The sequence below is a fragment of the Anomaloglossus baeobatrachus genome, chromosome 11, assembly GCF_048569485.1.
Source record: "Anomaloglossus baeobatrachus isolate aAnoBae1 chromosome 11, aAnoBae1.hap1, whole genome shotgun sequence".
NCBI lineage: Eukaryota > Metazoa > Chordata > Amphibia > Anura > Aromobatidae > Anomaloglossus > Anomaloglossus baeobatrachus.
In genome coordinates this window covers 4,754,496-4,769,940 of record NC_134363.1, presented here as the reverse complement: position 1 = coordinate 4,769,940, position 15,445 = coordinate 4,754,496, and the positions used below count along the sequence as shown (strand labels likewise).

The window sequence follows — 15,445 nt, the reverse complement described above, 5'->3', positions numbered from 1 at the left end:
AGCCTCTTCCTCTAGCCCCAGCCTCCCCCTCCTCTATACTCGGCCTCCTCCTCTAGCCCCAGCCTCCCCCTCCTCTATACTCGGCCTCCTCCTCTAGCCCCAGCCTCCCCCTCCTCTATACTCGGCCTCCTCCTCTAGCCACAGCCTCTCCCTCCTCTATACTCGGCCTCCTCCTGTATCCCCGGTCTCCCCCTCTATATTCGGCCTCCTCTAGCCCCAGCCGCCTCCTCCTCCTCTATACTCAGCCTCCTCCTGTATCCCCGGTCTCCCCCCTCCTCCTCTAGTTCCGGCCTCCTTCTCTAGCCCCAGCCTCCTCCTCTATACTCGGCCTCCTCCTGTATCCCCGGTCTCCCCCTCTATATTCGGCCTCCTCTAGCCCCAGCCGCCTCCTCCTCCTCTATACTCAGCCTCCTCCTGTATCCCCGGTCCCCCCCTCTATATTCGGCCTCCTCTAGCCCCAGCCGCCTCCTCCTCCTCTATACTCAGCCTCCTCCTGTATCCCCGGTCTCCCCCCTCCTCCTCTAGTTCCGGCCTCCTTCTCTAGCCCCAGCCTCCTCCTCTATACTCGGCCTCCTCCTGTATCCCCGGTCTCCCCCTCTATATTCGGCCTCCTCTAGCCCCAGCCGCCTCCTCCTCCTCTATACTCAGCCTCCTCCTGTATCCCCGGTCCCCCCCTCTATATTCGGCCTCCTCTAGCCCCAGCCGCCTCCTCCTCCTCTATACTCAGCCTCCTCCTGTATCCCCGGTCTCCCCCCTCCTCCTCTAGTTCCGGCCTCCTTCTCTAGCCCCAGCCTCCTCCTCTATACTCGGCCTCCTCCTGTATCCCCGGTCTCCCCCTCTATATTCGGCCTCCTCTAGCCCCAGCCGCCTCCTCCTCCTCTATACTCAGCCTCCTCCTGTATCCCCGGTCCCCCCCTCTATATTCGGCCTCCTCTAGCCCCAGCCGCCTCCTCCTCCTCTATACTCAGCCTCCTCCTGTATCCCCGGTCTCCCCCCTCCTCCTCTAGTTCCGGCCTCCTTCTCTAGCCCCAGCCTCCTCCTCTATACTCGGCCTCCTCCTGTATCCCCGGTCCCCCCCTCTATATTCGGCCTCCTCTAGCCCCAGCCGCCTCCTCCTCCTCTATACTCAGCCTCCTCCTGTATCCCCGGTCCCTCCCCCCCCTCCCCTCCCCCCTCTAGCCCTGGCCTTCTCCTCCTCTATCCTCGCCACCTCCTCCTCCCGCTCGCTGAGGCGCTTTCTGCCGTTGTCGTTATGTGGGCGGACTCAGTAGATCCCGCGCTCGCAGCTGATTGGATGACACGCGCGGCGTCATTACGTGCCGCACGTCCTGGCAGTGACGTCAGCTGTGTGGCGCGCGGCCTGTGATCCGGCGTTATGGCCCCGCGGCTGCAGCTGGAGAAGGCGGCCTGGCGCTGGACGGAGAGTGTCCGCCCCGAGGAGGTCACCCTGGAGCACATGGAGGCGGCCTACCGCGTGCGCCTGGAGCCCTGCGTGCGGGGCCTGTGCCGGTAACTGCCGGAGCCCGAACCATCCCGACCCCTCACCACCGGAGCCTGCGCCCCCCCGGACATCACCCCTCACCGGAGCCTGCACCCCCAAATCACCCCCCCGCACATCACCCCTCACCGGAGCCTGCACCCCCCCGGACATCACCCCTCACCGGAGCCTGCACCCCCAAATCACCCCCCCGCACATCACCCCTCACCGGAGCCTGCACCCCCCCGGACATCACCCCTCACCGGAGCCTGCACCCCCCCGGACATCACCCCTCACCGGAGCCTGCGCCCCCCCGGACATCACCCCTCACCGGAGCCTGCGCCCCCCCGGACATCACCCCTCACCGGAGCCTGCACCCCCCCGGACATCACCCCTCACCGGAGCCTGCACCCCCAAATCACCCCCCCGCACATCACCCCTCACCGGAGCCTGCACCCCCCCGGACATCACCCCTCACCGGAGCCTGCGCCCCCCCCGGACATCACCCCTCACCGGAGCCTGCACCCCCCCGGACATCACCCCTCACCGGAGCCTGCGCCCCCCCGGACATCACCCCTCACCGGAGCCTGCACCCCCCCGGACATCACCCCTCACCGGAGCCTGCGCCCCCCCGGACATCACCCCTCACCGGAGCCTGCACCCCCCCGGACATCACCCCTCACCGGAGCCTGCGCCCCCCCGGACATCACCCCTCACCGGAGCCTGCACCCCCCCGGACATCACCCCTCACCGGAGCCTGCACCCCCCCGGACATCACCCCTCACCGGAGCCTGCACCCCCAAATCACCCCCCCGCACATCACCCCTCACCGGAGCCTGCACCCCCAAAACATCCCCCCGGACATCACCCCTCACCGGAGCCTGCACCCCCAAAACATCCCCCCGGACATCACCCCTCACCGGAGCCTGCACCCCCAAAACACCCCCCCGGACATCACCCCTCACCGGAGCCTGCACCCCCAAAACATCCCCCCGGACATCACCCCTCACCGGAGCCTGCACACCCAAAACACCCCCTTCCCCCCCGGACATCACCCCTCACCGGAGCCTGCACCCCCAAAACACCCCCCCGGACATCACCCCTCACCGGAGCCTGCACCCCCAAAACACCCCCCCGGACATCACCCCTCACCGGAGCCTGCACCCCCAAAACACCCCCCGGACATCACCCCTCACCGGAGCCTGCACCCCCAAAACATCCCCCCGGACATCACCCCTCACCGGAGCCTGCACACCCAAAACACCCCCTTCCCCCCCGGACATCACCCCTCACCAGAGCCTGCGCCCCCAAAACACCCCCCCGGACATCACCCCTCACCGGAGCCTGCGCCCCCAAAACACCCCCCCCCCCCCGGACACACCCCTCACCGGAGCCCGCACCCCCCTGGACATCACCCCTCACCGGAGCCTGCACCGCCAAAACACCCCCCCCCCCCCCGGACATAACCCCTCACCAGAGCCTACACCCCCAAAACACCCCCCGGACATCTCCCCTCACCGGAGCCTGCACCCCCAAAGACCTCTCCCAGACCGCCCCTCACCAGATCCCCCCCATGGACATCACCTCTCACCGGAGCCTGCGCCCCCCGAGCTGTTTTTGATGTGACCCTTGTACCAGTGCTTCTTGTTTTCCAGGAGGAACTGCAGAGGAAATCCCAACTGCCTGGTGGGCGTGGGGAGCACGTGTGGCTGGGGGAGATCGATGAGAGCAGCTTCCACAATATCGACGACCCCAACTGTGAGCGGCGGAAAAAGGTCAGTGTTATTTCCACAGCTGTGTCTTATATTCCCCCCCCCCCGGCGTCTGTCTGGTCGGTTTCGCCACCCCCCCTCCTCTACCCCCGGCGTCCGTCTGTCTGGTCGGTTTCGCCACCCCCCCTCCTCTACCCCCGGCGTCCTGTCTGGTCGGTTTCGCTGCCTTCCCCCCGGCGTCCGTCTGTCTGGCCGGTTTCGCCGCCCGCCCTCCTCACCTGTGCCTGCTCTTTCTCTCTAGAACACGTTTGTGGGGCTCACCAATCTGGGGGCCACTTGCTACGTGAACACGTTTGTGCAGGTGTGGTTCCTGAACATGGAGCTGCGGCGAGCCCTCTACCTGTACGAAGACCCCTCCAGTGTGGAGAAGGTGGAGGCGTGCATCCAGGAAGACAAAGGTGGGTGGGGGGCATGGGATCTCTAGTGGAGCGATCGGTGCGGGCTCTGGCCAGGCCTCGGCTAGCTATGGATGACCGTCCATCGGTCATTGGTCCACACTCCTCAGAGCCGGGGTCTCCGCTCTCCGTCCATCGGTCATTGGTCCGCGCTCCTCAGAGCCGGGGTCTCCGCTCTCCGTCCATCGGTCATTGGTCCGCGCTCCTCAGAGCCGGGGGCTCCGCTCTCCGTCCATCGGTCATTGGTCCGCGCTCCTCAGAGCCGGGGGCTCCGCTCTCCGTCCATCGGTCATTAGTCCGTGCTCCTCAGAGCCGGGGGCTCCGCTCTCCGTCCATCGGTCATTAGTCCGTGCTCCTCAGAGCCGGGGGCTCCGCTCTCCGTCCATCGGTCATTAGTCCGTGCTCCTCGCTGCTGGTCGCAGACACAGATGACCGTGATGTGTTTCCTCGCAGAGTACGAGCCGCAGACCATCTGTGAGCACCTGCAGTACCTGTTCGCTCTGCTCCACAACAGCAACAGACGATACATTGACCCTTCAGGGTTCATCCGGGCACTGGGGCTGGACACCGGGCAGCAGCAGGTAAGACCGTGTGCCGACATCAAGCACAGCGTGGTCCCCCCCACCCTGCACAGTGCGGCTTCTCCCCCCCCACCCTGCACGGCGCGGCTTCTCTTCCCCCCCCCCCCCACCCTGCACGGCGCGGCTTCTCTTCCCCCCCCCACCCTGCACGGCGCGGCTTATACCCCCCCCACCCACCCACCCTGCACGGCGCGGCTTCTCTTCCCCCCCCCCCCCCCCACCCTGCGCGGCTTCTCCCCCCCCCCCCCACCCTGCGCGGCTTCTCCCCCCCCCCCCCACCCTGCGCGGCTTCTCCCCCCCCCCCCCTCCCTGCGCGGCTTCTCTTTCCCCCCTGCACGGCGCGGCTTCTCTCCCCCCCCCCCCCCACCCTGCACGGCGCGGCTTCTCCCCCCACCCCCCCCCACCCTGCACGGCGCGGCTTCTCCCCCCCCACCCTGCACGGCGCGGCTTCTCCCCCCCCCCCCCCACCCTGCACGGCGCGGCTTCTCCCCCCCCCCCCACCCTGCACGGCGCGGCTTCTCCCCCCCCCCCCCACCCTGCACGGCGCGGCTTCTCTCCCCCCCCCCCCCCCACCCTGCACGGCGCGGCTTCTCTCCCCCCCACCCCCCCCACCCTGCACGGCGCGGCTTCTCTCCCCCCCCCCCCCCCCCCACCCTGCACGGCGCGGCTTCTCTTCCCCCACCCCCCACCCTGCACGGCGCGGCTTCTCATCCCCCCCTGCACGGTGCGGCTTCCCCCCCCCCCCCGCTGCACGGCGCGGCTTCTCTTCCCCCACCCCCCACCCTGCACGGCGCGGCTTCTCTTCCCCCCCTGCACGGCGCGGCTTCTCTTCCCCCCCTGCACGGCGCGGCTTCTCTTCCCCCCCTGCACGGCGCGGCTTCTCTCCCCCCCCCCCCCCGCTGCACGGCGCGGCTTCTCTCTCCCCCCCCCCCCGCTGCACGGCGCGGCTTCTCTTCTTCCCCCCCTGCACGGCGCGGCTTCTCTTCCCCCCCCCCCCCTGCACGGCGCGGCTTCTCTTCTTCCCCCCCCCCCTGCACGGCGCGGCTTCTCTCCCCCATCCCCCCCCCCCCCGCTGCACGGCGCGGCTTCTCTCCCCCCCCCCCCCCCCCCGCTGCACGGCGCGGCTTCTCTTCCCCCCCCTGCACGGCGCGGCTTCTCTTCCCCCCGCCCCCCCCCCCCCCCGCTGCACGGCGCGGCTTCTCTTCCCCCCCCCCCCCCCTGCACGGCGCGGCTTCTCTTCTTCCCCCCCCTGCACGGCGCGGCTTCTCTTCCCCCCCCCCCCCTGCACGGCGCGGCTTCTCTCCCCCCCCCCCCCCCCCTGCACGGCGCGGCTTCTCTTCCCCCCCCCCCCCCCCCTGCACGGCGCGGCTTCTCTTCTTCCCCCCCCCTGCACGGCGCGGTGTAACTTTGCTCTCTTTTCCTCTTAGGATGCCCAGGAGTTCTCCAAGCTTTTCATGACTCTGCTGGAGGAAAAGTTATCTGGACAGAAGGCTCCGTGCGTGCGGGACATCATCCAGAGCCAGTTCTGTGGCCAGTATGCCTACGTGACTGTGTGAGTGTCGGCGCCGCCGCGTGTGCGGTCACAGCGGACAACTCTGTCTCTCTTTATCTATATCTAGATATATATATATATATATACACACACTTACTACTTCAACCAGTAGAACGTGATGCATGTGACCTGGGACTTTACCCATCCCTCTGGAGGGTCACATTTTCCAGGGGGTGGCGCACCACATTCTGATGTACCCCCCCATCCGGGTACCCAGGGGTGGTGCGGATGTGTTCTCTCTTTTCGGGCGTGGTGCAGATCTCTCTTCCTCAGGGGAAGTGTACCACGCTCTGATGTATCCCCCCCCCCCCCATCCGGGTACCCACGGGTGGTGCAGATCTTTCTTTTCGGGGGCGGTGTACCACGCTCTGTGTTCCCCTCTGGGTACTTGGTGCCGATTATACCTCTCCTCGGGGGTGGTGTACCACACTCTGCTGTATACCTCGTCCGGATACTCGGGGGCGGTGCAGATCTCTCTTCTCTCCTCGGGGGCGGTGCAGATCTCTCTTCTCTCCTCGGGGGCGGTGCAGATCTCTCTTCTCTCCTCGGGGGCGGTGCAGATCTCTCTTCTCTCCTCGGGGGCGGTGCAGATCGCGCTTCTCTCCTCGGGGGCGGTGCAGATCGCGCTTCTCTCCTCGGGGGCGGTGCAGATCGCGCTTCTCTCCTCGGGGGCGGTGCAGATCGCTCTTCTCTCCTCGGGGGCGGTGCAAATCTTGCTTCTCTCTCCTCGGGGGCAGTGTACTACACCCTGATGTGCTCCCTGTCCGGATACTCGGGGGCGGTGCAGATCTCACTTCTCTCCTCAGGGGTGGAGCAGATCTTGCTTCTCTCTCCTCAGGGGCAGTGTACTACACCCTTATATACTGCCTGTCCGGATACTCGGGGGCGGTGCAGATCGCTCTTCTCTCCTCAGGGGCGGTGCAGATCGCTCTTCTCTCCTCAGGGGCGGTGCAGATCGCTCTTCTCTCCTCAGGGGCGGTGCAGATCGCTCTTCTCTCCTCAGGGGTGGAGCAGATCTTGCTTCTCTCTCCTCGGGGGCAGTGTACTACACCCTGATGTACTCCCTGTCCGGATACTCAGGGGCGGTGCAGATCTCACTTCTCTCCTCAGGGGTGGAGCAGGTCTTGCTTCTCTCTCCTCGGGGGCAGTGTACTACACCCTGATGTACTCCCTGTCCGGATACTCGGGGGCGGTGCAGGTCTCACTTCTCTCCTCGGGGGCAGTGTACTACACCCTGATGTACTCCCTGTCCGGATACTCAGGGGCGGTGCAGATCTCACTTCTCTCCTCAGGGGCGGTGCAGATCTTGCTTCTCTCTCCTCGGGGGCGGTGTACTACACCCTGATGTACTCCCTGTCCGGATACTCGGGGGCGGTGCAGATCTCACCTCTTTCCTGTCTTCTAGTTGCAGCCGTTGCGGCCGGGAGTCTCAGCTGCTCTCGACATTTTATGAGCTGGAGCTGAATATCCAGGGCCACAAGCAGCTGTCGGACTGCGTCACCGAATTCTTAAAGGTACGGCGATCACACATGCGAGCCCGACCCCTGCTCGGCCCCTGGGGGCTTCATCCTCACTGTGTCTTCTGACAGGAGGAGCGGCTGGAGGGAGACAATCGATATTTCTGTGAGAGCTGCCATAGTAAGCAGAACGCCACCCGGAGGATCCGCCTGCTGAAGCTGCCTCCCACGCTCAACCTGCAGCTCATGCGCTTCGTCTTTGACAGGTGTGTGGATGGCGCCGGCGCGGCTGTCTGCGGCTCATGCTGCGCAGGTTTACTGATCACTGTTCTCTCTGCAGGCAAACGGGGCACAAGAAGAAGCTGAACACCTACATCGGCTTTGGCGAAACCCTGGAAATGGATCCATTCCTGGATCAGACAGGTGGGTGAATGTCACCGTATGGAGGTGGCTCTGACCTCCTGCTCACCCCAGACCGTCTCCTCCAGACCGCTCCATTACACTGAGCTCAGCTCCGGAGTATATTGCACTGTGACGCAGCAGAACAGTGAGTGCAGCTCTGCAGTATAATACAGGCGGTAACTCAGGATCTGTAGTGTATGTACACAGTGACTGCACTAGCAGAATACTGAGTGCAGCTCTGGAGTATAATACAGGAGGTAACTCAGGATGAGTAATGTATGTACACAGTGACTGCACCAGCAGAATAGTGAGTGCAGCTCTGGAGATAATACAGGAGGTAACTCAGGATCAGTAATGTATGTACACAGTGACTGCACCAGCAGAATAGTGAGTGCAGCTCTGGAGGATAATACAGGATGTAACTCAGGATCAGTAATGTAATGTATGTACACAGTGACTGCACCAGCAGAATAGTGAGTGCAGCTCTGGAGGATAATACAGGAGGTAACTCAGGATCAGTAATGTAATGTATGTACACAGTGACTGCACCAGCAGAATAGTGAGTGCAGCTCTGGAGTATAATGCAGGAGGTAACTCAGGATCTGTAGTGTATGTACACAGTGACTGCACAGCAGAATAGTGAGTGCAGCTCTGGGGTATAACTCGCTTGCGTGCCCCCTCCCGCTCTCTCTCCTTCCCTCTCTGCCGCTCGCTCTGCCGCTCGCTCTCCTTCCCTCTCTGCCGCTCGCTCTCCTTCACTCTCTGCCGCTCGCTCTCCTTCCCTCTCTGCCGCTCGCTCTCCTTCCCTCTCTGCCGCTCGCTCTCCTTCCCTCTCTGCCGCTCGCTCTCCTTCCCTCTCTGCCGCTCGCTCTCCTTCCCTCTCTGCCGCTCGCTCTCCTTCCCTCTCTGCCGCTCGCTCTCCTTCCCTCTCTGCCGCTCGCTCTCCTTCCCTCTCTGCCGCTCGCTCTCCTTCCCTCTCTGCCGCTCGCTCTCCTTCCCTCTCTGCCGCTCGCTCTCCTTCCCTCTCTGCCGCTCGCTCTCCTTCCCTCTCTGCCGCTCGCTCTCCTTCCCTCTCTGCCGCTCGCTCTCCTTCCCTCTCTGCCGCTCGCTCTCCTTCCCTCTCTGCCGCTCGCTCTCCTTCCTTCCCCCCTCTGCCGCTCGCTCTCTCTCCTTCCCCCCTCTGCCGCTCGCTCTCTCTCCTTCCCCCCTCTGCCGCTCGCTCTCTCTCCTTCCCCCCTCTGCCGCTCGCTCTCTCTCCTTCCCCCCTCTGCCGCTCGCTCTCTCTCCTTCCCCCCTCTGCCGCTCGCTCTCTCTCCTTCCCCCCTCTGCCGCTCGCTCTCTCTCCTTCCCCCCTCTGCCGCTCGCTCTCTCTCCTTCCCCCCTCTGCCGCTCGCTCTCTCTCCTTCCCCCCTCTGCCGCTCGCTCTCTCTCCTTCCCCCCTCTGCCGCTCGCTCTCTCTCCTTCCCCCCTCTGCCGCTCGCTCTCTCTCCTTCCCCCCTCTGCCGCTCGCTCTCTCTCCTTCCCCCCTCTGCCGCTCGCTCTCTCTCCTTCCCCCCTCTGCCGCTCGCTCTCTCTCCTTCCCCCCTCTGCCGCTCGCTCTCTCTCCTTCCCCCCTCTGCCGCTCGCTCTCTCTCCTTCCCCCCTCTGCCGCTCGCTCTCTCTCCTTCCCCCCTCTGCCGCTCGCTCTCTCTCCTTCCCCCCTCTGCCGCTCGCTCTCTCTCCTTCCCCCCTCTGCCGCTCGCTCTTTCTTCAGCGCTCTATTGGGAGACCCAGACGATTGGGGTATAGCTGCTGCCCTCTGGAGGCCACACAAAGCACTACACTAAAAAGTGCAAGGCCCCTCCCCCTCTGGCTATACCCCCCCGTGGTATCACGGGTTCTCCAGTTTTAGCTTTGTGTGCGAAGGAGGTCAGACATCCACGCATAGCTCCACAGATTTTAGTCAGCAGTAGCTGCTGACTATTTCGGATGGAAGAAAAGAGGACACATATAGTGTCCCCAGCATGCTCCCTTCTCACCCCTGGATGGTGTTGTAAGGTTGAGGTACCTATTGCTGGTACGGAGGCTGGAGCCCACATGCTGTTTTCCTTCCACATCCCCCTGAGGGGCTCTGAGGAAGTGGGATCCTGCCGGCCTCAAAGCTCTGATGCCGGGCTCCATCCACAGACCCATTTGAACCTGCTGGATACGGAGCTGGAGTACCGTTCAGGGACATGGCCCTGCACCATTACAGGTACTCTGTGTCCCCGTACACACAGGCACAGCACACTCCAGACTTGCTGGGTGTGCTAGTGCGCCGGGGACAGTAAAGGGTTACAGTCACTGCAGCCTTGCTGAGTGACTTTGTGTTTTGGGAACTACCGCGCCGGACGCTCCGGGAGCGGCGGCGCGGCTGGGACTTGTAGTTCGCCGGGGACTGGGCGCCGACCGCGCTTTTACGGCGGCGGCGCTTATAACTCCAGTCCCCGGCTTCTGCGGCCTAGTGCCGCTTCGTTCCCGCCCCCTCCCTGTCACTCAGGGAAGGGGACAGGCGCTGAACAATCAGCAGCGCCGAGGGCTGGAGCCTTTTTACATGCTCCAGCCCTCTCACTGCACACTGTCGGGCGCCGGATTCCCGCTCTGCCTTGGGGGCACGCCCACGGCCCGCCCCTCCTCACACGAGCTGGGGAAGAAGCCGGCAGCCATTACAGAGCTCGGGGCACCAAGGCAGGACAGTGGCGTTCATACACCCGCTTATAGGCGGGCGGTAAGGGCACACATAGTGCTGACCACAATAGATATGCAGTGTATACATGTGTTGTTTTTAACTGCATAGGTCGCTATATGCCCGCTTGGGGAGCGACTCATCAGCAGCAGGAAAGCAGGTGTGCTAAGGCACAGGCTTTCTAGGCTGCTTGTTTTGCACGACTGAGGTGTTCATTTGTGTTTATGCTGATATGCTATACATTGCACTGTACAGTCGCTAATCTTAGCTATATTCTCCTGGAATGGCTAGACTACAGCAGCAGAAAACCAAGGGTGCTGGGGCACAGGTTTTTTTCTATGCTGCTTGTATTGCAGGGGCTGCAGTGTGCATTTGTACTTGTGCTTGTATGCTATACATAGCACTGTATGGTCACTCTTCTGGGCTATATTCCCCTAGATGACCAGTCTACAGCAGCAGAAGAGCAGAGGTGCCAGGGCACAGGCTTCTATGCTGCTTGTATTGCATGTGCTGCAGTGTTCATTTGTACTTGTGCTTGTATGCTATACATTGCACTGTAGGGTCACTCTTCTGGGCTATATTCCCCTAGATGACTAGTATACAGCAGCAGAAGAGCAGGGGTGCCAGGGCACAGGCTTCTATGCTGCTTGTATTGCTTGTGCTGCAGTGGTCATTTGTACTTTATGCCTGTATGCTATACATTGCAATGTACGGTCACCAATCTTGGCTATATACTTCTAGATAGCTAGTCGGCAGTGGCAAAAAAGCAACACAGTTTTCAGTGCTGTTTTTACTACATGGGATGCTGTTCATGACACCGTCCCATTGTGTGCATGCTCCCCTGTAGCACGTCGTCTGCCGGGGTCTCTAGCACTTCGTCTGCCGGGGCTCTACTAGTTGTGGCCAAAGAAACCTCCTGTCAACCCTGTCCATGGACAGGGACGGAGTAGTCATAATTTAGAGACTTGCACCCATGGGCAATCTACTTGAACAAAAGGCAGCTCTTCAGGGCTTTGATACTGACATCGCTCTCAATCCGGATACACCGGGTGGTAACGCCATACGGAATGATCCTATACCGTCCACCAATGGAAGGTTGGATCTTCCTCCCTCAGCTCCCCCAGTGGAGATAGGAGACGAACAGGAGAAGTTCCTTTTCAGTGTCTCACGCAGATATTGAGTATTTTTCTGGCCACGCTGACTTCAGAGAAGCAGTCCAGGAACACCACGCTTACCAGATAAGCGTCTTCTCCAAACGTTTTTAGGATACACGTTATCCCTTTTTTCCCCTGACGTGGTCAGCGCTGGACCCAGGGTCCAAAGGTGGATTCTCCAATCTCCAGGCTTGCATATAGAGCCATAGTTGCACTGGAGATGGGGCTTCACTTAAAGATGCCATTCACAGACAGATGGACTCTGGTTGAAATCTGTCTAGGAGGCTATCGGCGTGTCGGTTGCTCCGGCATTCACAGCCGTATAGGCAACCTAACCTTTTCAGCGGTTCTTGCGCAGCTGGCCTTGAGCACATGTACATCTGTACCGCAGAGGCGTCCGTAACTCCGCAATGTCTGCACTGCGACTTACCCTATTAATGCTGTCCTAAAAGTACAGTCGAGGTTTCGGTCCTTCCCAAGCTCGGGCAGGTCCCAATTGTCCTCGTGCAAAAGGGCTACAAAACCTCAGACGGGCTCAGATTCCGGCCGGGCTCAATCACGCCCAAAGAAGGCAGCCGGAGGAACCGCTACCAAGGCGGTCTCCTCATGACTCTCAGCTCTCTCCCTCTCTCCGCATCCGCGGTTGATGGCAGACTCCCCCGCCTTTGGCGACATTTAGCTGCCACAGGTCACAGACCGGTGGGTGACGGACATTGTGCTCACGTGCACAGGACAGTGTTCTGTTCTCGTCCTCCGACTCCATTCTTCAGAACGGCCCCACCTCTCCACCGAGCAGATGCCCTGCTGCAGGCGGTGGACGCTCTAAGAGCAGAAGGAGTGGTGATCCCTGTCCCCCCTCAGGAACGAGGGCGAGGGTTTGTACTCCAATCTCTTTGTGGCTCCAAAAATGGACGGTTCCTTCCGTCCTGTTCTGGTTCTGAAACTGCTCAACGAGCATGCGAACGCCAGGCGGTTCCGGATGGGATCCCTCCGATCCGTCATTGCCTCAATGTCTCGAGGAGACTTCCTTGCCTCAACAGACATCAAAGATGCCTATCTCCACGTGCCAATTGCTACGGAGCACCAACGTTTTCTACGTTTTGTGATAGGAGACGAACATCTTCTGTTCGTAGCTCTGCCATTCAGTCTGGCGACAGCCCCACAGGTGGGCACCAAGGTCATGGCAGCAGTGGTAGCAGTCTTGCACTCTCACGGAGTGATTCCGTACTTGGACGATCTACTCGTCAAAGCAACCTCCCTCGAGGCATGCCAACGCAGCCTGAATGTTACGCTGGAGACTCTCCAGACTTTCGGGTGGATCATCAATTTGGCAAGGTCAAATCTGTCTCCGACTCAATCACTAACGTATCTCGGCATGGAGTTTCATACTCTATCAGCCATAGTGAAGCTTCCGCTGAACCAGCAGCGTTCACTGTGGACAGAGGTGCAGTCTCTCCTTCAAGGCCAGTCGCACCCCTTAAGGCGCCTCATGCACTTCCTAAGGAAGATGGTGGCAGCCATCGAGGCAGTTCTCTTTGCGCAGTTTCATCTGCGCCAACGGCAATCGGACATTCTCCGCAAATGGGATGGGCAGTCAACCTCCCTGGACGGGAAGTCTCCCTTTCCCTGACGGCCGAGGACTCTCTGCAATAGTGGCTTATTCCCACCTCATTGCCATAGCCCCCATCCTGGGCAGTGGTCACGACAGATACGAGTCTGTCAGGGTGGGGAGCAGTTTGTCTCCGCCACATGGCTCAGGGGACGTGGACTCAGCAGGAGTCCACCCTTCAGTTCGATGTGCTGGAAATCGGGGCAGGGTATCTTACCCTATTAGCTTTCCAAAAGTGGCTAGAAGGGAGCAGATCCGAATCCAGTCGGACATCTCCACAGCGGTGGCATACTTCAACCACCAAGGAGGGACACGCAGTCAGCAGCCTTCCAGGAAGTCCGGCGAATCCTCATGTGGGTGGAGGACACAGCATCCACCATATCCGCAGTTCACATCCCGGGCGTAGAAAACTGGGAAGCAGGCTTCCTCAGTCGCCAGGGCATGGACGCGGGGGAATGGTCCCTTCACCCGGACGTGTTTCAGGAAATCTGTTGCCGCTGGGGGGGGGCCGGACGTCGACCTAATGGCGTCTCGGCACACCAACAAGGTCCCGGCATTTATGGCACGATCGCGCGATCACAGAGCTCTGGCGGCAGACGCCTTAGTGCAAGATTGGTCGCAGTTCCGGCTCACATATGTGTTTCCACCTCTGGCACTCTTGCCCAGAGTACTGCGCAAAAATCAGATCCGATTGCAGCCGCGTCATACTCGTCGCACCAGACTGGCCGAGGAGATCGTGGTACCCGGATCTGTGGCATCTCACGGTCGGCCGACCGGGGTCACTACCAGACCGACCAGACTTACTGTCTCAAGGGCCGTTTTCTCCATCGGAATTCTGCGGCCCTGAACCTGACTGTGTGGCTTGTGTGTCCTGGATCCTAGCGTCTTCAGGATTATCCCAAGGGGTCGTTGCCACCATGAGACAGGCTAGGAAGCCCACGTCTGCTAAGATCTACCACAGAACGTGGAAGGTTTTCTTAATCTGGTGCTCTACTCAGGGAGTGTCTCCCTGGCCATTTGCATTGCCTATCTTTCTTTCCTTCCTACAATAGGAGTTAGAAAAGGGCTTGTCGCTAGACTCCCTCAAAGGGCAAGTTTCGGCACTATCCGTGTTTTTTCAGAAGCGTCTAGCACGTCTTTCTAAGGTGCGCACGTTCCCGCAGGGGGTTTGTCATATCGTACCCCCGTACAAGGGGCCGTTGGATCCATGGGATCTGAACAGGGTTCTAGTTGCTCTCCAGAAGCCGCCTTTCGAGCCTCTGAAGGAAGTTTCTTTTTCTCGCCTGTAACAGAAGGTGGCGTTTCTCGTTGCGATCACATCGCTTCGGCGAGTGTCTGAGCTGGCAGCTCTGTCATCCAAGGCTCCCTTCCTGGTGTTTTCACCAGGACAAGGTAGTGCTGCGCATCATTCCGGAGTTTCTCCCTAAGGTAGTATCCTCGTTTCATCTTAATCAGGATATCTCCTTACCGTCCTTTTGCACTCATCCGGTTCACCGGTATGAGAATGATTTACGTTTGCTAGATCTGGTGAGAGCACTCAGAATCTACATTTCACGCACGGCGCCCGTACGCCGTTCCGATGCCCTTGTCGCTGGTACGCGCAAGAGGTTGCAGGCTTCTAAAGCCACCCTGGCTCGATGGATCAAAGAACCAATTCTGGAAGCCTACCGTTTTGCAGGGCTTCCGGTTCTTTCAGGGCTGAAAGCCCATTCAACCAGAGCCGTGGGTGCGTCCTGGGCGCTACGACACCAGGCTTCGGCTCAACAGGTGTGCCAGGCAACTACCTGGTCGAGTCTGCACACTTTCACCAAACATTTTCAGGTGCATACCTATGCTTCGGCGGATGCCAGCCTAGGTAGAAGAGTCCTGCGGGCGGCAGTGACATCCCCGTAGGGGAGGGCTGTTTTGCAGCTCTAACATGAGGTATCTCTTTACCCACCCAGGGACAGCTTTTGGACGTCCCAATCGTCTGGGTCTCCCAATAGAGCGCTGAAGAAGAAGGGAATTTTGTTACTTACCGTAAATTCCTTTTCTTCTAGCTCTTATTGGGAGACCCAGCACCCGCCCTGTTGTCCTTCGGGATTTCTTGGTTGTTTGCGGGTACACATGTTGTTCATGTTGAACGGTTTTTTCAGTTCTCCGACGTTATTCGGAGTTAATTTGTTTAAACCAGTTATTGGCTTCCTCCTTCTTGCTTTGGCACTAAAACTGGAGAACCCGTGATACCACGGGGGGGTATAGCCAGAGGGGGAGGGGCCTTGCACTTTTTAGTGTAGTGCTTTGTGTGGCCTCCAGAGGGCAGCAGCTATACCCCAATCGTCTGGGTCTCCCAATAAGAGCTA

At 60.9% G+C, this 15,445-nt stretch overlaps 1 protein-coding gene across 1 annotated transcript in view; it reads left to right on the top strand.

Annotated features, from left to right (window-relative positions):
* Positions 1-1,327: 1,327 nt before the first annotated feature.
* Positions 1,328-15,445, top strand: part of USP48 (ubiquitin specific peptidase 48) — a 36,020-nt gene continuing 21,902 nt past the window's right edge. Inside the window, 9 exon segments of the mRNA XM_075328807.1 lie at positions 1,328-1,509; positions 3,133-3,167; positions 3,170-3,252; positions 3,491-3,647; positions 4,098-4,225; positions 5,653-5,777; positions 7,183-7,291; positions 7,367-7,500; positions 7,575-7,657. Of these exon segments, the coding sequence (XP_075184922.1) occupies positions 1,376-1,509; positions 3,133-3,167; positions 3,170-3,252; positions 3,491-3,647; positions 4,098-4,225; positions 5,653-5,777; positions 7,183-7,291; positions 7,367-7,500; positions 7,575-7,657 (988 nt within the window). The 5' untranslated portion in view covers positions 1,328-1,375.